Source organism: Struthio camelus, chromosome 4, assembly GCF_040807025.1.
Source record: "Struthio camelus isolate bStrCam1 chromosome 4, bStrCam1.hap1, whole genome shotgun sequence".
In the NCBI taxonomy this organism is placed as follows: Eukaryota; Metazoa; Chordata; class Aves; order Struthioniformes; family Struthionidae; genus Struthio; species Struthio camelus.
In genome coordinates this window covers 10,989,874-11,014,770 of record NC_090945.1, presented here as the reverse complement: position 1 = coordinate 11,014,770, position 24,897 = coordinate 10,989,874, and the positions used below count along the sequence as shown (strand labels likewise).

Sequence of the window (24,897 nt, the reverse complement as noted above, 5' to 3'; positions counted from 1 at the left end):
ATCACCACCATTTCCTACTTGCTTCACCGGAAGTCTGACATGGCAAGGCAGAAGCAAGCAAGACCTGTTAGGCTGGGGGCGCATCTCTCCCATGTGGAACTCTTTCCATCCATCCTTGACTCAGTTCCGCATATTCTGCTTATCCTTTCTTGGCCACTGTGTAACGTAAGGATCTGTACGTGCCAAGTCCACACCCACAGAAGCTAATGGCAACAGAAAGACTAGGTCACTTCATTATGAGTAAAGCAACAATGTTACTTAAATATTTCTTTTCATATAAGTCTAAAACAGAAAAATCATTTTCTGCTTTGTCAATAGCTTAAAGTGTTGTCTTGCAGCCTGAGACACTGAAGGATAGACTAACTCAGATATCTTCATGGAAAGTAACAGAAACAGAAATGTAAAACCAACATCTTTATCCTGTAAGCCAAAAATAATAGTTTCAGGGGAAAAAAAAAAAGCCCAAACCGTCACTGCACCACACAAAAAAGCTCCAAGCACAGGAAAGAAATCATGCTCTTCAATGTCCCATGAGGACACTCTGCCCTCTTGATTCAAAGGCAGCAGTGGTCACATTAGCTAGCCTGAAGCTCTAATACTAAACAAAATCAAATCAAAACTTACTTGGCTTTGAGGAACTTCATGGTCAGCTCCCCAAAATAGAGTCATCCCAAGAGAATAAATATGGATCTGTAATAAAACACAAGATGTTTATGAACTCATTGAACAGGATGAGATATGCAAAGCAACTCTTTACAGCAGAGCAACTAACTCAAAATCATTTTGCCTATGTTATATTCTCCGCATTTAAGCTCAGCAGTCTTCTCTTTCAAATTTTTCTTTTCCTTTGTCATGAGAGTTAGAGCAGTAAACCCTACTGAGACAAAAGGTACTGCATCTAATCTCTCTAATTTCTCTGTTCAATTTTAAGCCTTCATCTCCCATTAAAGCCAATCGTATATGTGATCCAAGCAATCAACCTTGTGCAGGGCACAGACTGCAAAGCTCCTTAAAACTTTAGTCTGAAGGCAAGGCAGACCTTAGCAGGACTCAAACATTGAGCTACACTGTCAAGAGTCCTGAGACTGAGGTCAAAGGAAAAAAAAAATGCAATGAACGTAAAAAAAACAGATGCAAAGTATGAAGCAATCACCTTAATATATCATCAATATTTTAAGATATACATGCATTAAACATTAGATGCATAATTAACAATTAATATCAACATTGCAAATATTCATTTATCTTCAATGCAGTACGCTCATCAAGGAGCGGAATACAGCCTTCAAATACTGTAGGATTAAGAGCACAAGCACAGTGCCTACAGGTCATCACTATAACAATAATGATACACAGACAGGTAACAACTGAAGAAAGTAGTAAATATTTTCTCTGGAGTGTGTCAACATACACTAGTGATGGCTCTTTCTACCAAGTTAACGTTAAGAGTTAACTACTACTCATATTTGTGCAAATTAAAGGAGTAGGGTTATTAAATCATTTTACAGACAAATTGCATTAACAACAGTTACAGGAACAACAAAAAATTTTAAGCGATTCAGTTAAGCCAGCCTGTTCCTCAACTAAGAAGAAAATATTCCACTTAAGTCCTAGCTATATACACTGACAAGCTCTGTCCAGGCTCAGGTACTTTGTATACAGCTCTTAAAGCTGTGAGTAAATTGGGTGTACAAAGATAACTGAGGACTCAACAGAACCTGTGAAATGAAGACAAAATCTTCTTCTCCCCATATTATGTATGCAGAGTTGCTAGAAGTTGAAAATGAAAGTGAGATAAAACTCATGTCCGTGCTGAGAAGCTTTAAAGTTTACCGAAGACAAGAAGATATATTCTGGAAGACTCAGAAAAAGGATAAAGCATAAACATTTTTGTTTTTAGAGCAGACTGCATGAAAGACATTATGGCACAACTACAGCTACTGTGCTGCACAGGAATATGTAAATAGGACATATTCCTAGGAAGTGTTGTCTTGCATTACCAAATTGGAATTATTACATGGAAAGATAACACTCTTCGGAAATCCACATAAAAACATCCTGCCAATTAGCTTATAATCAGAACAACGAACTGAGAGGGAGAAATTAGCAGTCTCTCTCATTTATTGTCAAGTATTAGTTTAGTCATCCTGCTAGTAGCCCTGTGAGGTCCAGCTATGCTATACCGTAGGACGTACCCTTAAACGCTACCAAAAAGAAAGAGAGAAGGGGTGGGGAGGGGAAAAGAAAAAAAAAAAAAACACACACTATTTTCTGATACATTTCAAACAATCCAAAACAGCTGGTTAAAAAGCCAAAAATGCCTACATAGCTATACTATCAAAATAGTCTATGGGAAGTAGTGTCTCTCATCTTGTTTCCTACAGGAAACAGGTACAGCACGTCCTCCAGTTCACGGCCACCTTTTCCTCCTCTTTTGCAAAAATTGCACCTTTGCGCTTGAAGTCATTAAATATATTAATGTATTACATGTGTTAAAGGTATATTAGTAAACAGTTTCAAAAGTGTTTTCAAACAACAGTGCTTCTAAAAACATTAAGTATGAAGTACTTGTAGATTTCTATTGTAAAACAGATATTTTGTTTCCTTTTTATGCATTCATACGAGCAATAACAACTCCATGACAGCGCAAGGAAGTAATCGCTAGGTACACTTAGAGTCAACATGTTACTAAAAACTACTTTTAATTCAGTGTGTTTTATTCATACAACATTGGAATTAAATATACTCAGAGAAGCACGCCAATCCTAAACTTCTGCCCTTTATTCGTAAGGGATGGTCTCTCTCTAACACAGCATATGAGTCAGAGCAAGACACAAAGGATTCGATCGCCATAAGGCTGTGATACAATAGATACTGCTGACATACAGTTACTCACTGGGACAGTTCAGTCCATCTGGCTGGCAAACACTGAGGACAGAGGAATGGGATCACTTTGTATGTATTGGGACAGAAGCGAGTGAGACAGTTATTTAGATACAGAAAAATAGAGACGCCATATTTTTAACTGTGACAAAGCTGGAACAGGCGAGGGAAATTTTCTTTGTAATCCTGCTCAGAAAGGAAAGTAAGGAGGCAAATTTTGTCTCAAGAGATGTTGCGGCAGGACGCCACCAGTCTTGTACTGCGGTGCAGTTGGGACAGACTCTTATGCTAGACGCAAGTCGTATGTAGCCTGCGCTGTGTACAAAGCAAGGGCTCATCCATCAGCCCCTTCTCACAGAGGGGAAACACTGGCCGCTGATGTAAAGTGTCTCTGTTCCGAAGTGTTTTGCAATTTTTGCAAAAGAGGAGGAAAAGGTGGCCGTGAAAAGTCGCGTAGGACAGAAGCCACAGAGAGGCACCAAGGGTTCCCGTTAATACCAGTGCCAGAAACTCAACCAGAATCTTTCAAACACTGAGCAAACATACAGAAGTATGCATCATCCGTATCTTTCAAGTGAAACGGTGGAACGTCTTCCTTATGTACCCAGGTAAAGCTACACAGAAAAAAGTGAATATACTTTCAGAGTAACATCAGTCTAAAACGCAAGAAAAAGCAGTCTCTTAAACACCCCATAAAACCCTTCAGAAAACAAACAGTGTCTAAAAAGTCTATTACTACAATTCTCAAAGTTCAACATAATGGAAGGTATTTCCGAAACAGACAGGTGTTTCATCCTCAGCAAAAGGATCCCTATTATTATTGCAGAACCATGCAATGAGACCTCTAAACTAAGGCTACTAGTTCTATGAAACATGCTGGCTTACTAATCTATCCGAAAACAGCTTTCAAAATAAAAACGCAGTGAAACATCCCATGATGTGGCAGTCCATTATATTTCAAGTTTTATTGACTGAGGTTTTGGAAGTACAGCATTTTCACAGTAACTTGCAGGCCACTGTTAAATATAAAGTAAAAAGGTATCTACTACATACATATTAAACACATTTTTAGATTTTGAATGCCCGCACACATTAAGCTGACATCATTCAGCTCACTCCTAACTCATACATCTTAACTTTAATACCAGATAAATAGTTATATTGCTGCTATGCTGATGTTTGACATGTCCCCTCATGAATTTAATCCTGTTTGCTAATTGCTTATTATGGTTTGATAGCTTTAGGTTGGGCCAGATGACTTCAGGATGGGGGCAGGGGGGACACCACACCAGTCTGTTGACACGATCATCACTGTTGAGGTTTCTACAGCGTTACATCAAGTTCCATTCATATGTGATAATGTCATACACAAAAACTAGGCAAAACCACCTATTAAAAAGCTGTGTCAATAAGAGCCAGGAATTTAGCTAATCTCAAACCATCAGTAGCTAATAGGTGCTTTTGTACAGTGCAATGTAATAAACATCTAAAATTTGTACTCTTCTCTCTCTCTCAGATGCGGTTAAACCTAACCTCTGATTCAAGCGCAAGGCACCTCTGAAAAATCAGACCATTCGTTCAAGAATTTTTAGTTCATTTTCCTGTTGCTGCGCTTTTAATTATTTCCCCAATACAGAAATCAACACCAAATGCATTTCCTGACTTCAACATTCGTTATCATTTGGAATGATTTGCTTCCTGTATTTCCAATCAGCTTTCAGTTACATCAGACTTGTCTTGTATTCCAATTGACTGACTATCATTTTGTCTAATATTTATCAGTGAATACACTGTTTCTTTGCGTTAGCAGAAAAGAAATCATAACTCAGAGAAAAATGCAACTCTGACATTGTCCGTTAAGAGGCCGTAACAAACAGGAATTTGTGCTGCTCGCAGCAGCTTCCAGACATGGTCTGATTTCAGAACAAGTGCTGAAAAGAAAAATGCCCAAGATTTCCACTGAATGAGTTTAGCAAACTACAGTGAGATCTAACAAACAAAAAAATGAGGTTTAAATGAGGTAAAGCATGTAATCAGCACGTGCAAAACAAAATCCAAAAACACAAAGTGAACAAATCGGCACAAAGAAATGGTGTACCGTCCTATATCCAGTTTAATATAAATGCAGAGGGAAACAACCAGAAAAAAAGGATGCATAGGTGAGTTATTTATCAGCCTTGATAACTCTATTTAAAGTTATAATAGAACAAAACATTTCATTAAAAAAATGGACAGAAGAATAAATCACTATTTAGAGTTCTGATTTTATGCCAATATTAAAATCTGCTTGTTTTTGCTAGGTTATTCTCCCAAATTCTGCTGTTTGCTATTATTTGGCTCTTAAACTGCTTTACCAGCATCTCTTTATAGTGGTGCATTTTACTCCAAAGACATTTTTTTCTTCTCGTTTCAGCTAGTGTCTGCCTTCCATATAAATATGCAAATAAACCCAAGAGGACTAATGCGGTTGAAACATTTCATAGAAATGCACTACAACGAGTAGCCCCCAACCCAAAAATTATAGCTGAGCCCTCAACTGTAATATTGCCACTTTGTCCAATTAAATTTGGGTTTCACGGTTGGATGGAGTTCTTGCTTGTTTTCAATCCTACATCCCTTTTAAAGGGATGTTTCTATAGCTCTAATGAAAAGTCTGAAAAATGGTCGAGTGAAATGTGACTCGGGTCACATGTCCTCTAAACTCAGACACAAGATGGTAAAAGGGAAGATCCCAAGTGGTCTATTTTAAAATAAGTCTTGTGATGTGTAGCTTGGGATTTGGGGGAGACGGAGTCCACGTCTCAACACGTGGAGCTGTCCTCTTATCTAACCAACAACTGTGGATTTTAACCAAAGCAAAGAAATTGAAAAGGAAAAAAAAAAAAAAAAGGACAGTCAGAACATTACTTTTCAAATAGCAGCATGTTCCCTCTCTGTATTCTCATAATAATCATTGCTTCCTTTAAAAGACTGCACAAATCTTAATTTGGCAATGCTTAGCACTTACAACTCCACCAAAAAAATCTCTCTGTACTTTTTCATAAGGTTTATTCTTTCGCAGAAACTTTTTGCGGCTTTTTTATGCTATTACCTGCGTTAGAAGAGATGCTCTGAAATTGCACTTTCACAAAAAGCTGTTCAGAATAACGACTGATTCAGGAAGCTCTTAAATGGAATGTACAGATTTACCGATATTTAAATCGCAAAACATGATAAAACCTCAATTCTAAAAGTGATTTCCCAACAATGATAGCAAATATGAGGCATTCTATTTGACAGTTCTGAACTGGGTTGCTAGTCTTGAGGCTTGGCCAATGCCAAGAAGAAGAATGTTGAAAAAGGGTTTTTTGGAAGAAGAATACACAAGGAAGTATTGCCAGTCTTAGCCATATTAATTTCACTTAATTCTTCACAACCCTGAACCCACAAAAATGAAGCATTTCTGAAGAAATGCCATGTATCAGACAGAGTATTTAAAATGCCTTCTGACAGAAGTCACACACTAAGTAATACTAACTTAGACTTAACGACAAACGTAAATAATGTCTGCACAGCCTAGATTTCTGTATGTCAGCTTTGCAGGGTGATAAGTTACCTAGGTAAGTATTGTAAATATAAAGTTGAGCAGAACTTGGAGAAACAAATGGGATAAAACTAAAACTTACTGCGACTTTGTTTTAAAAACAAACCAATATAACAGCAGGCCTACAACCCCAGAACTTATTTGAAGTCAGGAGCAGTAGGATAATAAGATTTTGCAGCCCAAGTTCTGGCTAGTCCTAAAAACCAGACATAGCTATTATACTCCTGTCCTTTTTGTTCTTGCTGACCCACTACCAAAGATACTTGTTACACAGCACTGTGATGTACCACTGCAATCGTTAAAATATCATACACTTACATTCTTCTTATAGGATAATAGCTGTCTAAGAACTCAAGTAGAGACTTCACGCGTGTGAATGTAGGATGTAGGAGAATTCATAGATCCCATCCGCAAGTTATGGCTGTCCTTCATCGCACCCAGACATAACTACCACACTGGAAACAGCCACATGAGTTATCGGCAAGGCTTTGAATAGAGAACAAGAACGGTGGCAGCAAATTTTCTTCAACTATTCTTGTACCATCCTAACACATCACAATGGTTCTTTTTTTTTCCTGCTGTGTGCAACATACTTGCAAAATCAAGTCCTTTACAATCAAAAAACAAGTTAATTCATATCAAGCTCAAAGCCTAAAGCCTCAACCTAATGCTAAAGCTGAATATCACAAGCAAAGGGGTTTGATTTAGTTTATATCTAATTGTATGAGTAATTTGCTTATGTAACGCAAAAGCAACGTGCAGGATTGCATTTCAACATGCAATGACTTCCCAATGAAAATAGCAATACTCTTGCTGCAGTCTAGAGTCACAATTCTGTCATCACCTTCCGGCAAGTAATGCAAGTATTGATGATATGAAAAATTCACACAGTCACAATCAGAGAGGATTCATCAGCCCTGCATGTGCAGACAAACACTAGTATTCGGTCATCACGTTTTGATACGCTCTGTGCTCAAGTTTACAGGCCACAGAGGTTCCTTTTAGCGTTTCCTCCCTATACAGTAAAGAAACATCACAGCACGGCTTTTATTAACAGTTCTCTACTTACAAAAAAAAAAAAACAACATATTTAATGAACATGAATGAACACTGGCACAGAACAAAGAATGCAACCAGCATGGAAGAAAAAGATCTGATCTGGTCACAAATTGGTCCTTTGGAAACTTTTTTCTGGTGTTTTTTAGGGCACATTTTGTATGTTAATTTCAGAGCTGGCACTAGAGGCAATGTCACTATCTTCAACAGAGTTGCCTCTCCTGACAGAAGGATGGGAACAGCAGTTCCAATACTATGACTCCAAAGTCTGGCAGCTGCATCCTACTTCAGTGGTCCTGAACATTGCTTTGATGTCAGTGTTATTTTTATTTGTTCTATTCAAACCTTCATCCCAGGTCTCCCTGATTGCTTAGTCCTGTCACCGATCAGATTACCAACATGCTTTAATTCATGATCAATTTCAGCTTCTGCTGTAGGACAAGAAGGAGATCTAAAGGCCTATGAACAACTCAAGAAATAGCGATCTTCAGTACTTATTCATTTGATACGGTCCCAAAAACCCCGACTATGCACAAAGTTTAGACAAAAAAAAAAAAACACACACCAACATCCTGCACGAACAAAATATTCAACCCACAGAAGAAACATGCTTTGATAGTCCTTACCCACACAACAGCGATCAATGCCAATACCAGTTTCCTCTGGAGTCGTTGCTCTTCTTCCTGTAGCAACGCTGCCAAACGTTTTAACTGTTCTCACCTGACAACAATGCCGGCTGTGGCTAGCTTCCTTCTCTAGGGATTATCGATCCAGAGAAGACAAGGAGATGGGAGTATAGCTCAGTTTCCTTCTTATTCCCACATCTAAATACCTTTGACTAGGCCAAGGGGATAGCTTTCTAGGGAAAGTATACCATTTGCAACAAATTGTAAGAAAACATTAGAGAAGTTAATAATTTTGACTATGCATATCAATGACCTGGAGCAGATCACATACACAAATCTTCCTTACTTGAACATCTACCCTTGGGGAAGAGGAGAAAAAGGAAGCTGAAAAGGAACAACTGCACACACAACTGACAAATACTTACATTAAGTGAAATAAATGAATGTTTTCTTTATGTTGGAGAGGAAACATCCCATTCTTTGAAGTCCTGCCTTGCTTGAGCAACTGCTTTATTTAACTCTCAAATGCTTTTCACCTCAAAGAAATTGTTGACCTTACTGGAATCTTTTAAAAAAGCAAGATAAAGTCTTGCTTATTACTGGTGAGTCGCTCAGTGCAGCCATTGCCCAAGAACTGCTATTACTAGAACAAATGTTAACAAGGATATGCATGTAGACAATTCTTCACAGGCACATACAACCGCGAACGCTATCCCACTTTTACGAACAAAAACCAAGTAAGAGTACCCATCCTCTCCCACAAAACAAATCAGTAGTTAATCACATAAATCCAAAATTGTGGAGAGAGGAAAAGGACAGTATAAAGCCACTAAGTAAAATGATCAACAGCAAAAAACAATAGCTTTCTCCAACAGAAGAGACACCGTACCTTTTCAACATCTGAGAGAGATGATAGCGACTGGTTTTGCAGAACCTCTGGTGCTGTGAATGCTCGCAGGTCTTGCTGGGAAACATTTTCATCAGTAAACGATACACTGCCAGATGGAAGCAACAGCAGAGACCATGGAGAAATGATAAATCCCAGAGCAGTAGGATCAGCTGTATTTGAAAGAAAAGCAGTGACCCAAAATTAAAAGAAGTAGCAGCAGACGTTACCAAAACAAAGAACTCTAGAGAAATTTGTTTAAGGATTCATTCATAACAGCATCAGAGATGGACTTGAATCCTAACATGTCTAATTTATAACTTCCATAACAAAGTAAAAGAAATACAAAGCAGTTCACCGGAGCTTACCACTGAAGATGAACAGAAGCATCTTTTCAGCAATTTTGTTCTAACTTAGGAAACACAGCGGTACTTACTTGGATTCTTCTAAACATAAAAACATTTTTAAAAATAATTTTTTATGGTAAAACACACAAATTAAACCTTTTTGACTTCTTCAAAGGTGAGAGGCAGTGTCATAACTACAGCCAGCATCACATCATCTTTTTCTACTGCCGAACTGTCTTTCCTGTCCTTTATTCAATCCATCCAGAACAAACGTAAGAATTGTCAGCATGTTAATGTTTTCTACTGTATTTTTTCTAGAATGGAATAGCTTATCAGAAGAGATCGTTTCTCACCAGGGGATGGCAGAGCATGCAAGTACATGGAAAAAATAGTCGGTGCTGGGGTACATAAAAAATTAAACAAAAAAACCTCATTGGTAGTTATTTCACATCAAGTATTTATCAAAATTCTTTGGTTATATAAATCACCATATGTTCTATTCAAAGAGGGCATATAATGCCCCCACTCAGTGCCAAAACTTATTTAGTAACAGGCGGACTTTACCAGTTTCAAGGTGCATCTAGGAGGTCTTTTTCCATCAAGGCTGCAAATACAAACTTATCATACTATGAGTTTCAGTTCACTTTTAGCTCAGTGTCTGTACATGTTTTAAGCCTGTTTTCAGGCTTCTCACTATTAACTGCTAGATGTTATTTACTCAAAAACATGCTTAGTATCAGTCTATGTATTATTAATAGAATAGGGCCATGCTTCCGTTTTCCACCTGTTGTGCTTCATAACCACAATAGCAACCTCAATTTTAATCACCGATTAATCCCTCCTTTTTTTTTTTTTTTTGGACATTTCTGTGCTATTACTCATACCAACAAGGTAATGAAGAGCCTGCTGAAATACTCACTTCTCCTATCCTCAGGTTATTTCATTTTTAAAATAGAATTGCCATCTAAAACGATCACTTTCCATACGATGCACGTCATTAAGGCTAATTCCTACAATAAGGCTGGAGTTAATTGCTATAGAAGTAGCACTGGTCTAAAGAGAAGACAAAACTCGTAGGGAGGGAAAATATTCCTGCATTACACTAGCCGATAGAGCTAGACAAAACCGAAAAGTTTTGGGCACCAAAAATCCTTTCTAAGCCTAAAGAAAAAGCCAATTCCAAAACCAAACAAAAACAAATCCTAGGCAGCAATAGAAGCAGGCAAAGGATAAACCTGCAGTCTGAGTAAGATTTTCCATTCAATCCCTGTGAATAATACTTTAAAATAACAGAACACCATCTGAAATCAGAGAGCCAACAGGTGACACAGAAAACTTCCTACATCATAAACTTGCAGTTCTGCTGACTAGATTTTTGATGTCGTCTGATAATACTGCAATCAAATCTCTGGCCACAGATCTATTAAAAAAAAAAACAAAAACAAAAAAACCCCTACACAACAATCTCATACATTTCCTTGAGACAAGATCAATTTTCTCCACCCCAAACAGTACAACAGCTCAGGTTCACTGAACGGATACAAACTTTTACCTAAACAAAAATAAAAAATAATTCTGGTATTTTGCAAGGAAACAATTGCTCTGTTTCCTACTATATATATATCAAAGAGGTAATGAAAAACACATTTGAAGGACAGGGCTTTCTTGCTTCTCTATATAATAAGCAACAACACAGTATAATAACCATTTCCTATATCAGCTCCCCCACTAACAACGTTTTCCACTCTCCTATCAGCTCAGGATGTTCCTGCAAGTGCTGGCTCCTAGACTCTTCAACTATCTTGTAATCTAGAATTTTTCCCTTCTCCTAGGAAACGTATTAAGTTACTGCAGGCAGATATCAAGTGTAAAAAGATCTACCAAGTAAGTCCTTCGGTTTCTTTGACTCCACTTCCTCCAAAAGCAGCTCAAGAATTGGTTTTAGGCTTAGACATTCTTTGAATGTCTACGAGTAGAATTATATTAATAACTGTTGTTGGTCCAATTATCAAGAAAAGTGTTCTCAGCTTCCAGCTTCAGAAGCTCAGAAAGTTTCTCCTCCTATCAACGCGTGGAAGAGAAAATCATTTAATACATACCCCAATAATTCATTTTTCTTCCATTTAAGACTAACATTCACATGCTTTGGACTGCTCCTTAAAACACCGAAAACGTAAAATTTTGTTTTAAAAGGGGGAAGAAAGCAGTAAGAGTAACAAATATTCCAGAAATTCAAAGATTCTACAGACTTTACTTCAATGGATGACTTTAAGTTGTTAGACACATGAGAACCATTTTTAAGTACACCTGTAAAGACTTGCACTTTTCATTTCATAATATTTCCTCTTCTTCAGCTATGTTTCAAGGTTCTTAAGACTTTGCAACAAAACTGACAAGTTCACACTTCCAAGAACCATTCAAAACACGCAAAGCTAAGAACCCTTAGGATGGAGGCTGTTTTGTTACACTATGACTCATGTTTTTTCACAGTAATAACTTTACCATGAATCTAAAAGAAGTTTGTTATAATTTTTATAATGGTTTTTAAAATGCCGGTATGTTATGCTCAAAGCCAGTATGACAAGCTTAGGACTCGCACTGCAGAACTGGTTTCCCCCTGCTCTCCTGCTTTTTATGACCTATGAGAGAGGCTCAGTCTTCTTGCCTCAGGGGAATGTTTTTCATTGTTCTGGCTTTCCTCTCTGGATCCAAAAGAAATAAGTAAGTGCTGGAGAAGGTATCTCTGATCACGCGCGTGAAACCAGCCTAAGACCTCATATATAAATGCTAGAGCTCACCATGAACACCAGAGCTCTCTGTCTGTCACAGACTAAAAAACATTAAACTGCGGGACCTTAGGAGTACAATTTTTTTTAACGTTATCCATGTGCGTAAAAAAATGCAGCAGAGTTATTTTTAAAAACTCAGGACTCTACCTCTAACCCTGTTTCCTCTGAAACAAACTGAAAAAAAAACAAAACCCAGATTGTTCACTGCAACAGCAGCACACTTAGATGCCAAATGAAATGTAAAGATGAAAGGACTCTTCTTATAATACATGGATAACAAAAGATTACATTCTATAGTAAGGCATTTTTAGCAAGAAAATTTTAGTTGGCCACCAACTTCCCACAACTATAAGCTGCAAATGACTACTGGATTTTGACTAGAACAGTTCTCTGTATATACACCAGTGACATAAATGTTTTGAAATATTTTAAGATTTTTACTTAAAACTTGCAACTCAGGAACTTAAGTCATTTCATTCTCAACTCAGCCATCCGTACCACAAAGATTTTAAATATATACCAACTTCCCAAACTCTGAAACACATTACACACACAAGAGATAATGAGAGATCAGAATGCTATTTAAACATAATAAAAACAATACATTCGGCCTGATGTCTTGCAAATACTACTTTGAGCAAAGTCCAGAGTACGCACTTATCACATACAGATGATCTAGGTAAAAATACATCCTACCACACACTACAGTCTTCATGAAGAATTAAGTTTATGCCATGCACATCTATGCATGTGATAAACTGTAAGATTAGAAAAAGAGCCGATTTTGCCAAGCTTGTTTGTTGGTGTTTCCTCAGCTTCTGCTTTAATGGCTTTTAACTATTATAGTGGATCATACTGCCTACATTGCGACTTTAAGAATCCAATCTACCTTCATAAAGGATAAGAATGAAATAACTCATTCTCTAATTCCTTCCTTAAGCACTTCCATCTCAAACCAAAATAGCTCTTTGCTTCATAACTCCTAATATTGAATATTATCCCAAGAGTATTTTAAGTTCTTTTTTTCCCTCCTTCATGTGTATGTAGTCCATGGAAAAAAAATAAAACAAAGATACAATGCATCAGATAGCTAGGGACCAAACTAAAACAACTGATATCAATTGCCAGATACAATGTTCATATCATCTTCTGTTTTATACTTCCAGAAGATGTTGCAAGAGCGATGGGGGACCCCCGCTCCCTTCACCCAAAATACAGGGGAAAATTGCAGGAAAAAAAAAGACTCAAAACCCTCTTTCTAAAAGCACTGGAATTCAGGGTACGGCTTCTGGTCAATTTTAAATCAGTAGGCTTCCAACCGAACTAGAGCTGCCAGCCTTCTGAGTTAACTCACCAACTATGCAAGCCGGTAACAAAACACTTGTGAGAGCACAGTTTAATCAAGCAGTGCCAAGACACAGACAAACAGCATGGTCTAATTTAAAGGGAGAGAATGAACTGGTTTTAAATGCAATTAAAAAAATGGAAGTTTTTTCAGCTACATGGTGTCTGCCATACAAATAAAGACACTTTTAAAACTGTCCTTTAAATGGCTTAATGGGATATAGGTAGCCAAAACAAAATCAAAATGTTAATAAAAGAGACAGTAAGTTCAGGTAGCAGTTTAAAATTGATTCATTTTACAATACTGAGGGCTGGTAACTCTGAATTCCCAAACCATACACACAATTCAAGCTCCTCCAATTGAATTTTCCCCTACTTCTCAGGCAGGCCATAGCCATTAGCAAGAGAAGTGCTGTATGTTTTAGCTCCTTCAGGATACAAAAGAAACCTTTTTTGTTGTTGTTTTAAAAACCCCAACACAAGTTGCATGCGTGGCTAGTCTCATCGTTTTCTTTGCCTTGCTCTGTAGCCAACACTGAAATGAGTAATATTTCTCCTAATACAAAGGAACCCGCTCAGGCCAAGTTGGTGGCAGTCAGATCACCACTGCATCTCTTGACAGGCCAAAATTATGCCACAGTGCAAGGGACCAGTTACGCCCTAACTCCCATACTCCTTTGATTTGAGGCGGCATGTCCCTGCATAGCCTGTGTGCAGGGGGAAGCAGCTTTGCAGAGACTGTCCATCCTCTCCCTTGGGCACAAGGGGTGGGACCAAGCAGAGAGCCCTGGCTTGATATTGGACCACTGGAAACCAGCAGCACAGGGAGAAATATTCAGAGAGCTTTACTGGATTCTTCAGAGTTCTGGAACAAGAAACAGGGAGAAAGGTTAATTTCTGGCATCACCCATATTCACACTGCACCTTACTGTTAATCATCAGATCACACCCAGCAGAGTGTTTTGAAAAGAGTGCAAGAAGTCACTGAACCTCGCTTAAACAGAGAAATCAAAACAAAACAAAACCCAAAAAGCCGATTTCTTTCCTTCTCACTAGAAGATGAAGTGCTACAAGCAGGTTAAAAAAAAATCGTTTTTCAACATTTATTGGTAAAGGGGAAAAACAATAATCCAATACCTGTTGGCAAGGAGTGACTGGAAAAGGAAGCTTTTTTTCCTATTGTGTTTTCCCTCTAGTCAATCAAAAGAATCTATTTATCCCCTCCCTCTGAATCCCAACTAGCTCGACAATTACTAGGACACCATTAGTTTCTCTTAAAACACTTCACACTTTGCCTTCTTTCTTTTCATATTTACCAAGCTAAGCAGGTGCCATAGTACAAGTCTAGACAAGATTTACAGGTCCCCCTAAAACATCACTGTCTTTCTTCACATTCACTTTTAGATTATATGGCTTTTCTTTACATAAATCGTTTCTCCTGTTCACATTTGTCCAGACAGTCAATCTGTAAAGTGGCTTTTTCTTCACCCAGCCTGCCTTTGTTACAAGAATCTGTTTCTCCCCTTCTGTCCCCTCTGCCTTCAGGCACATTGTTTGTTTTTAAACACAAGAGCAAACTATTTTCAAAAATCCATAATGCAAATTTTAGCACAGCAATGGCCTAAGTGACATATAAAGGTTCGCTCACCTTCATGTTTTGATTAGCCTTCTCTAGCTTAACTTACTATATTAGAGGAACGCCCCGGGTTTATTCTTTTGAGCAGCAGAGAGCACAGCACGCTCCTTACACTTCTACACTCGCATTCAAGACATTTCACTTCAAAGACTTGCTCCTTTGACCTCAGAGAGTACTCAATACAAGATACAGCATGTCTGAAACAGCTGATACACCCTCTGAACAACAAAGTAGTTACTGCAGGTAATTGAACAGATGTAATAGAAGGGCAGGTCTGGTATCGGCCTTTTGAAATCTCCAGATTAACCCGAACCTCACTACTCCAACTGATGTCAGAACCACAACTAAGAGTACAGAATTGCTTTTTTCCACCATTTAACAGCTTATGAAACGCTGACAAGACAGCTATCAGAGTTGATTTTGTAAATCAGTGATTAGCAACTGGACATTTCCATCGCATCTCTTCATTGTTTGTAATGACTGAAATCTATTTGTAAAGAGTTCAACATCTCCTAGAACTGTAAACACCAGTAAGCACAAAAACATGCATAATTATTTATCAGTCACTGATTTTAGACATGATACGAGCTGTGATGAACAATATAAGCCATGAAATTGCATTCAATACTTGTTCTCTTCAGTACTTTCACGGATAAGCATATAGACTCACCCTAAGAAACACAGAACATTTAGAAATCAAGACGTCATCGAGTTTGCAACAGAAGCTGGTCTTGGCCATTTTTTCCCCTTACTTTCTGAAGCTAGTGTAAGTGACAGATGAACTGAAGAACACTTTCTCAGTTGATGGAGTGAGGATTCTCAACTTCAAAAAGAAAAGACTAGCAAAATTGTACCAGGATTTAAAAAAAATAAACAGTCGCTTGGGCTGGTAATTCATTTAAGTGTAGGTTGTTGCTTAACTGGTGTGGGAAAGTTGCTAACAGTATTTTAAGTGACAACAATTTGAATGTACATTTTATCCTCCTATTTTCAAAATAGTTGAACCATAGACTGCTACACACGGTTTTTTAAAAGCTTGCATAGAAAACACTCATCAGAGTTGCTTCTGCAATCAAACTCATATTTCATTACCGAACAATGCATTTGGGGACTCCAGAGCTACACAAAGAGAAAGAAAAGAGCATCTTTAAGATTGAGCACAGCTGAGCACATAGTGAACTTTTTATAAGCTCCTTACCCTCTGCCCAGGAGTGGCTGGTCCATTCTGAGAAACTAAGGAAACTTGCCCTCTGCCACTGAACAGCTCTTTCATGCTGTGTGCTAGGACTGAAATTTAACCAAGAACAAAAGGATTTCTTTGCAGTCCCTCATATGCTGCAAGTCCTCCACAGAAAAGGAATGAAATGGAGTCGGAGAAGTAAGCCCACAGGAACCTCTGCTCCCGCAGCTCTACAACACATCCTCACAGGCCAGCACAGCAACTGATATTCCAGAAGATCAAAAAAGGTTTCCTATAGTGTTAGTGAAGTTTTAAAGACCGTTCGTCTCTCCTAATTTTGCTGGGAGGAATTAAGATTGCCTTTGTCAACTACTGTTACATAGTAAAGCTCTTTCATTTAGGTGTCTTTTTTAAAGTGTATTTTACCACAGGGCTATATCCCATGTTAATTAATAGCATGTGACCAAAAATAATCTGCTGACCTAGCAGAAAAACAATTCAATAAAACAACTTGATCTTGAACAGGAGACAGATTCTTCTACTACCGATTGTATCTGAAGTTGTGTTTTGGTCTTCACCAACAGAAATTTAGACCGGTCTTCTGCAATCTTTCCCAGTCTTGGCTAAGATTACTTTAAAAGCATATATCAACTCCCAGGGAAAAGATCCATGTTGTGCTCCCGTCCCGCTGAAGGAGAGATGCTAGTGTTCTCATTCTCAATGCCTGCATGCAGCCTTCACAGTAATTATGATAAGTCTTTTCTGCACCACTTTCAGGCTAAGAAACCGTGAGCTCATTTTCAGTGGAGACTTCATTCTCATAAGGCATGGTATTTTAAGTCTAGATTTTTTTAAGAAGTTCCACCACCATATAGTCATGGTCCTGACTTTGCAACACGTGGATTTCAAGATGCAGCTCAAGATGTTGATTCTGAAATTTAAAACTGTAATTATTCAAGATACCTCTTCAGTCAATGTACGTGAGTAACTCTTTCCTTCAGAGAATCTTTTTCTTCCACAACATTCTTCACCACCCTCCAGCCTGGACCCAACCTAGCCTGTAATCTACTGAGTTCAAGAGGCCCCACAAAACTAATCTCTCAAAACAAGCTTTGGCAGAGGTTGAATTTAGTAATGAAGAATTAAACAGTGCTTGTACGGTGTGCATTCACTTCGCTTTCTGGAGTTACTCTTAGTTCTCATACTCTTAAATTAATAGCATTTTCACCCACCTTAGAGGAACAATCATCTGGAGAGTAAAGCAGGGGCTTCTACTCCTGTTACAATGTTTTCAGTAGAAATCTATTATTTCAATAATTTCTACTGTATTAAATAGAACATCTGAATACAGTTCTTGATGCCAACTATCTCCTTTGGGTCCAGTTCACTAAAAACTCACTTTCACGTACGTTCCTGCACTGTAGTGCCTATTGAAAGTCAGCATGTCACAAGAACTCTCTCACTACAAATACTGCCCCAACCAACAGTTTATCCTGCAGGTTTAGAATAAGAAATAACAGCAGCATAGTGTTGCCCCAGAACACCAGGAATTCCCTAGCAGGCTACTTACATGGCCATAGAGACTTGGAGAGGAACGAAGAAGGAAAAGAACAAACATTACACAGATGACTCTCTATAAAACTATCCTATGTCCGAAAAGAAATAGCATGACTGTATGTGAGGTTACGTGAACACATGTACAAAAATACCAATATTTTGAATCGTATTGCTAAAACCCTCCACAACAACTGATCAACCGTACACATCAAAACATCCCTCTTTTAAATGCAGCCATGCATCTAAACTTATTACGTAATAAGCAGCCAATATTCTGTGTCACAGCAGGATTGGCAATGGTTTTGGCATCTTTAAAAATAAACATATAAGAAAGTAAAACAATTCTTGGAATGCTGACAGAGAAATCTTCTTCTGAAACCTAGCATACAAACTCAGTCAAAATCATATTTTCTAAAGACAATCTCCGATTGATTCTGCAAATAGGCATGCAAGTGAAATTAAAAGGAAAGCTTTCATGAAAATCGTGCCATTTCTGAGGCCATACCATGGCGATTGTGATTGTTTTGCCAGTTACATACTACCCCATACTTTTAAAGTACTGGCTAACCAGCTGTTTGTCACAGTGAAATTAAAATTGTAAGCTGTTTTGAAACACTAATTTTCTAATATATTCCCAAAGCTGTCCAATTTGTGAATTCCCAGTTTTTTCACGAGTTTTTAAAACCAAAGTGATTGGACAGTGGCCTTTGACCCATATTTAGGGCTCTCAATTTTGACTCCTGAACTTTTCCCAAAAAATGCTAGCACATGGGTTTATCTTTACTCACATGAACACATTTACTGAAATCACTGGGACTACTTATATGAGGGAAAAAACATTCTTAGAGGCTAGCACTGCAAGACCCATGGTTTGTGTTCCTTCAACTCACCCTCTTAAAAAAAAAAAAAAAAATTCATCTGATTCCTCTTTGAGAGACAACAAAGAGAGACAGCAAAGATCTCAGCTCTCCCTTTCTTACAATACAAGCAGAGGGGACAGTTGGTCAAATTGCAACAACTCAGCGTTCGTAATAGAGAACACCTCCCACCACGCACAGATTATGAGCTCACTAGTACAGGGGAGAAAAGAAATTGGTATGGTTTATCAAAATTAGCCATAATTTACCTTCCAAAAGTAAGACTTTGAAAAAGCTGGTAAAACTTCAGGTTTACAATGTTAAGTCAGTCTTGATCAGAAATTAAATGCTGTAGGAAAGTTTCTACCCATGACTGACTTGTGTGAAGTCTTTATGAAGTATCCAGTGGAGCTCACTTTCAGGGGTAGTACACACCTACTGCCTGATTTGACAGCTCTGAAGCTCTGAGATTCTTATTTGTCTGAAATATCACTTAAAAAAAAAAAAAACCTGAACGTCTAATTTTGATGAAACTGTAAGCGTAACCCATGAAAAAATACAATAAAATTTTCCATCAATATTGAAGACATGTCTCGTGGCAAAACCGTAGCTATTTTCAAAGTAGGAGCTTTCAATTTTTCGATAGTAAGACGGAATAAGCAAGCATACACCTGCTTGCTTAAATATAAGCAGATGACGTGTCCCCATAAATTTTCTCCAATACTGCCTACACCAAGGGAATATACATTTGTGAGTCCAGGCTAAAGATGTCACAAGAGTCCAACGTTTGAGTTAAGCTCTTCTCATAAATAAATAAATAAATAAATAAATAAAAGGCTTGAGGATTTGGAGACAAAGAAAAGGAAGGAAAACCTAAGGGAGAAAAAAGGTTCCACATTTTGACCTAATATTGGAACAGATGATCATAAGCAACACAGCAGATGCTCAAATTAGAATCGACTAAATTTGGAAGGGAGGTGGAGGGGGGATTTACTTCTACTCTTTTAAAATAGAACGGGCATTGAAATTCTTCTCAGTAGCTACATATACATTGCTAAATACATTCCGGGGAGTGATTCTGATCAAGCTGCTCAGAGTGGCTCACTTTCGCATTACACAGGACTAGATCTCTTCAGGGCAAACTGGCAATATCTGCACTGTACTGTCCTCTTCAATAGCAAAGCGCTCCAGTTGACCCAAAACATTTTTTTTCTATGTTTCTCTCTCATTTTGAAGAGTCCAGATTAAGACAAAGGCTCTGTGACAGCTTCCTACCAAAGCAATACAGTCACCACATGAGATGGAAGGCATAGGCATGTGCTGCATATCCTGATACAATATGAAGGGACGGTGGAAAGAATCCTGTGGGTTGGAGTTAAGATATCCTGTCTACCCCAAAAGATAACCTAGGAACAAATCAGTATGTGCATTTAGTGCCTACAAGGAACCAGTGGGCTGACTTATTTGACATGTAAACATAATCAAGATGTTTCCAGTTCTGTTAGAAAGTCCAAGAAGCTTACCTTTTCTGAATAACTCTTGAAGGCTTTCTGCACTTTGATTCAAAATAGCCCATATTTCCTCTTCTTGTAATGGCCCGCCCCGAACCTCCAGAGCCTCAGCCAGTGACACATGCATGTTACCTGGAAAATAAAACAGAACTGATTTAAGAATATATGACAGTTATTTTCTCCTTGCACGCAGCACAAAAATTCTCTAACATTAACAGAATGCAGCAGAAATACATGCTACAAAACATTCACCACAAGCACAAAGGAACTTAGAGCATTTGCTATTATGAAGTAAAGCTTTGGGAAACACAAAAAAACCCACAACACACATTTATATTTTAGGTTACTAAACCAGTAAATGCAACATGCTGGTATTAACCCACACGTTAGGGTCAAGATTTTGCTTTGTTTAAAAACCTGACAGAAGGATTAATAGCTTCAGCTGGTTTATATTAATAAACGTATTAACATTATTTTGACAGGTTTATAAGTAAGGCCAGCTGCTATTAGGCAAAGCACCTCTTCCCCTTTCTGATGGATTTTCAGAGGACTGTTTGCACAGTCTCACAACCAAATAACAAGATGCATTGCCTCCAAACAAGAAAGCCAATTCTGCTCTGTTCATCTTTTCCACAAATATTAAAAAAAAAGAAAGAAAACTGTTAGCAATGCCATACGTATCATATCCCCAGGAAAAAAAAATTAAAGATTTCCTTCCCTAGATAAGAGTTTAGCACGTAAAATTTCACAAAGAGTTAAACTATTTTTTCACCATACCACAATATGGTGTTCAGTTGCTTAAAAAACAAAACATGAACAACTTTGAAAACACAACACATCCCTAAATATTCTCGCTAAGTCAAAGGTTCATCATTTCTGCAAGCTCAGGAGCCGATAAATCCTATGTCTGCTTAATTACTTCAGCTTTCTATGGACACTAAATATTCCTGTTTTGAGTATTCATAGTTCTGCTCCTTTCCACAGCCATAAAAACAAAATCTTGAGGCAGCGAGTTGCCCAAAGAGCCTGAAATATGTCATCAGTGATGAGTTTGTTAACTCTCAAAGGCTCCCAAGTTGCTGCCAGAAAAGGTAATAACAGTTCCACAAGCAACGCACGCTGCTATGAAATCAGTAATTGAAACCAGCATCTTTAGATGACCTTATGGTGCTGCTGCAGGTTCCTCCACCTGTTCCTCCACCCCGTTCCTCCTGTAAGATGCAAAAATCACAACCTCTAACCACTGGCAGTCAACTACCTGGAGCATCACCATCAGCATACAATCCCGGCCCAGATGCACAGTCAGGGACAATAACCTCACCATTTAAATGGAAAACAGGCTGGCTAGCTATATTTAGTCCCCCAGTTGTCTGTACAGCTTCAGGTCTTCCATGTGTTTTTCACTTCTGGAAAACCAGGCTTATCCACTAAGCCAGATATACTTTCTCCAATTAATGCTAAACAGTCACTAGATAAATTGATAACGAAAAGGGAAAAGATGTTAAGGAAGGATGAAATCTGAAACAGCAAGCCAAAATGACTATACCTTTCAAAATTGAAAAATAGGGACCAATACAGACATGCAGGAAATGGATGAAAAGCCAGGGATAAACCCGTTCACAGTCCGCCTGAATTTCACATACAATTGGCACAGAGTGTCTGCTCTATAACCCTTACCAGGGAATTTTGTGATTTCATAGCACTGTCTCAAATTTCAGTATCTAAACCTAGAATCAAACTGGGTTATTTAGACTAAAAGATATAGTCCTTTTCTAAGGGCTAAAAATACATGTTCCTCAAATGGAAACTACTTGTGCTAAATATTACAAAGAAAGGATGCTGAACACTACAGGGGAAAACATATATACACATATCCTTTCCTGCCACTCCCTCTTCCTCCATCCTGCAAAATCCTGACACCTTTCAGCTGTGATTAAGCAATACAGCGTGGACTGTTCTGTAGCAGACTAAGCCTATCACCTACTGAACACCACTACAGAGGTCATAAGCATCTCTTCCATCTCCCAACATATTACCTCAACAGTATGGGAATGCCACAGAAAATAATTTCTTGATTACAAAGTATGTGAATATCCAGCTACGCAGGCCTCAGTTATAACGGCATAAGCCAAAAGGTCTGCCTGTGTTTTACAGGCAGCAGTTGCTTGACAAGACAAACATATCTCAAATTGTTTTTGGAAGCCCAAGCGGAATACAACAGAACATCAATCATTACAAACATCTTCACGTGCAAAATGGCATGAATTGGAATTTGAGTGGGACTCTCATAGAAGTATATCAAATAAGAATTTTGATACTTATTTTTTAAACTTTTCTTCCTTAAGACCAGTTTGGAGCTACAGCACTTGACTGTCACAGCAACCAACAGCCCAACACATCAATTTTGAAGACTAAAGCAGCTTCCGCAGAGAACAGTTCTGTATGACTGAGGAACTAACTGAAGCAAGCAGCAGGAAGCATTCGCTGACCAGTGCACGGCCAGAGCTCTCCATCTGTACAGCCTACCTGTTGACAGTCAGGCTGCTTTAATTTAAAGAAAAGTTGACAGTGCCAGTGCCAGACTTGGAACACATTTCTTCCCCACCAGCTCCCTTGCGATGGGCATCTTCCTTCCAGTGGACTTCCTGCCTCTGTCTGTCACTCTCGAAGATCTTCCTATTTCTGTGCTGCCCTCCCACATTGGAGTCCTGCTCTAGAAAGATCTGTGCCTTTTTTTTTTTTTTTTTAAACCCCCTCCCTGCCCAGAGCCTCTGAAGTCCACTGAACTTTGTCCACCTGCCACTACTCCTGAGGGCTCGAAACTTTGCTGCTGTTCATATTGTAACACAACAAAAGCAAAAACATATGATGGTTATTTTCCTTTACTCTTTGCGAGTACTACTGAGATGATAAGTTGGGAGTTCCCTGCTTCCCTTCAAGTGGGAATGACCTACTTGTAGTCTTTTGTAACCTTGGAGATGATGAGAACAAGAACAAAGTCTATCTGAAACTGCATTTTGAGTTCTCTGGAGGTACCGTACACATTCTCTACGCTCCTGGTGGATTTTTTTCTTTTCCAATGAGAAAGGAGAAATTTGTAGGTCTGATAAGGTTTGTAATGTGCAATTATTCCAAACTTGCTGTCTCCGTATATTCTGGGAGCCCTCTATAGTATCTGGCACTTTGCGAATACAGAATCTAAAGCAGTGAATGCTTAATATATATAAAACTTTTCATTTTTATGTAATGCTTAAGTATTTTGATAAATAACAACATAATGACCAAATAAAGTATATAAGAGAAAAACATACAAAGCTGTTGTAGAGTAGCATAAGAAAAGTGTATGGATTGTCTATCTTCACATCTTACCCTTAAATCTCAGCAATGTCCTTCGTTATATAGGTCTACAAGGTTTTTAATTCTCCATAAAAACAGATCTCCATTTGAGATGTATTTTCAAACAGATATGGCTAAAAAAAGTGCGTGAAAGAAGGGAAGCTGGGTGATGGCAACAGGGCAAGACTGAGAAAAACAATGTGATCCAAGGTAGGAAAGGGAAGACAGGCAGAGGTGAGTTACATTCATTAAGGGGAGCTTTTTAGCTCATCTCAGTGGACAAAGAGAGGCTACTCCATGGAGAGAGAGCAAGTGGATCTCAGGAAGGATGGGAAAGACGACAGCACCCAAAACTGAAAGCAAAACAAAGAAAATTTCTTCTTGTACAAATGGTACCTGCTAGTCTGTCTCCAACTTCTAAATATACTCCTGGCAGTCCCTGTGTTTTTCACAGCATCAAGTTGACTGGCAAAGAAATCCAGATGCATAGGCTGAGTTCTCTATGTGCTCTTAGTCAGGCTCCTGGCAGGCCAATTTCTCGCAACAAGTCCTCTCCCTGTCTCCTGTTCATTTAAGGAAGCAAGTTTTGTTGTACTGGTATCCTGTGTCCTGTTCCTTTAACGCCTTGTAGTAAAAACGATCACGAGTACCTTCTAAGGATGAGTTCACACCCCTTTTCCTTGGGGCAGCACTGTACTAGCATCTTAATATGAAGTCACACAGTTCACTGGAGATAGAACTTGAGGCTTAAAAACCTAAGAGCATCCTGTTTGTGCACCTCACTTTGCAAACTGAGAAGTCCAGATGCAGGCATAATCAGCAAGCATGTCAACGGCCCAGGTGGTATGAACTCCGCATGAACTACGAAGGCTTGGATTCCTCACACACCCCAAAAAACACACAAGAACCTAGTCACACAGCAACATTTCAAAGGTGACATCCACACAGTGGAGAACACACACAATGTAGGAAGACAGAGGACAAACTCAAATAGCTGATGCTACTTTAGGAGAAACCTGCAACATGAATATTAATTTCAAGTTACTTGCTCTGAGACAGAGTTTACTCCTAGGCAATACAGGAGTACAATTTCCACAGGAAAGGAGTTGCATCACATGGAGGCAGCTCTTTTTTGCTTCAGGACAAAAGAGTAAATTCAGGTGTAAACCATTTGTATCAACAAGCCCTGGGTGCAACTTCTCACCCTTCATGCCATTCAGCCCTAAGCCACGCAGGCAGAACACTTCCAAGAAAGAACGCTGCTCAGACCAAAGGCCTCTCCCATATCTCAAATACTTCCTTTTAA

General features: G+C 38.5%; 1 protein-coding gene across 4 annotated transcripts in view; it reads right to left on the bottom strand.

The window, feature by feature from the left end:
• PTPN13 (protein tyrosine phosphatase non-receptor type 13) overlaps positions 1-24,897 on the bottom strand; it is a 132,350-nt gene that overhangs the window by 82,408 nt on the left and 25,045 nt on the right. For all 4 annotated transcript variants that reach the window (XM_068941443.1, XM_068941440.1, XM_068941441.1 and 1 more), the window contains 3 exons: positions 20,268-20,387; positions 9,038-9,207; positions 625-690 (listed from right to left, as the gene is read on the bottom strand). In XM_068941443.1, coding sequence (XP_068797544.1) covers positions 625-690; positions 9,038-9,207; positions 20,268-20,382 — 351 coding nt within the window. In that variant the 5' untranslated portion in view covers positions 20,383-20,387. The remainder of the gene's footprint in view (positions 1-624; positions 691-9,037; positions 9,208-20,267; positions 20,388-24,897) is intronic.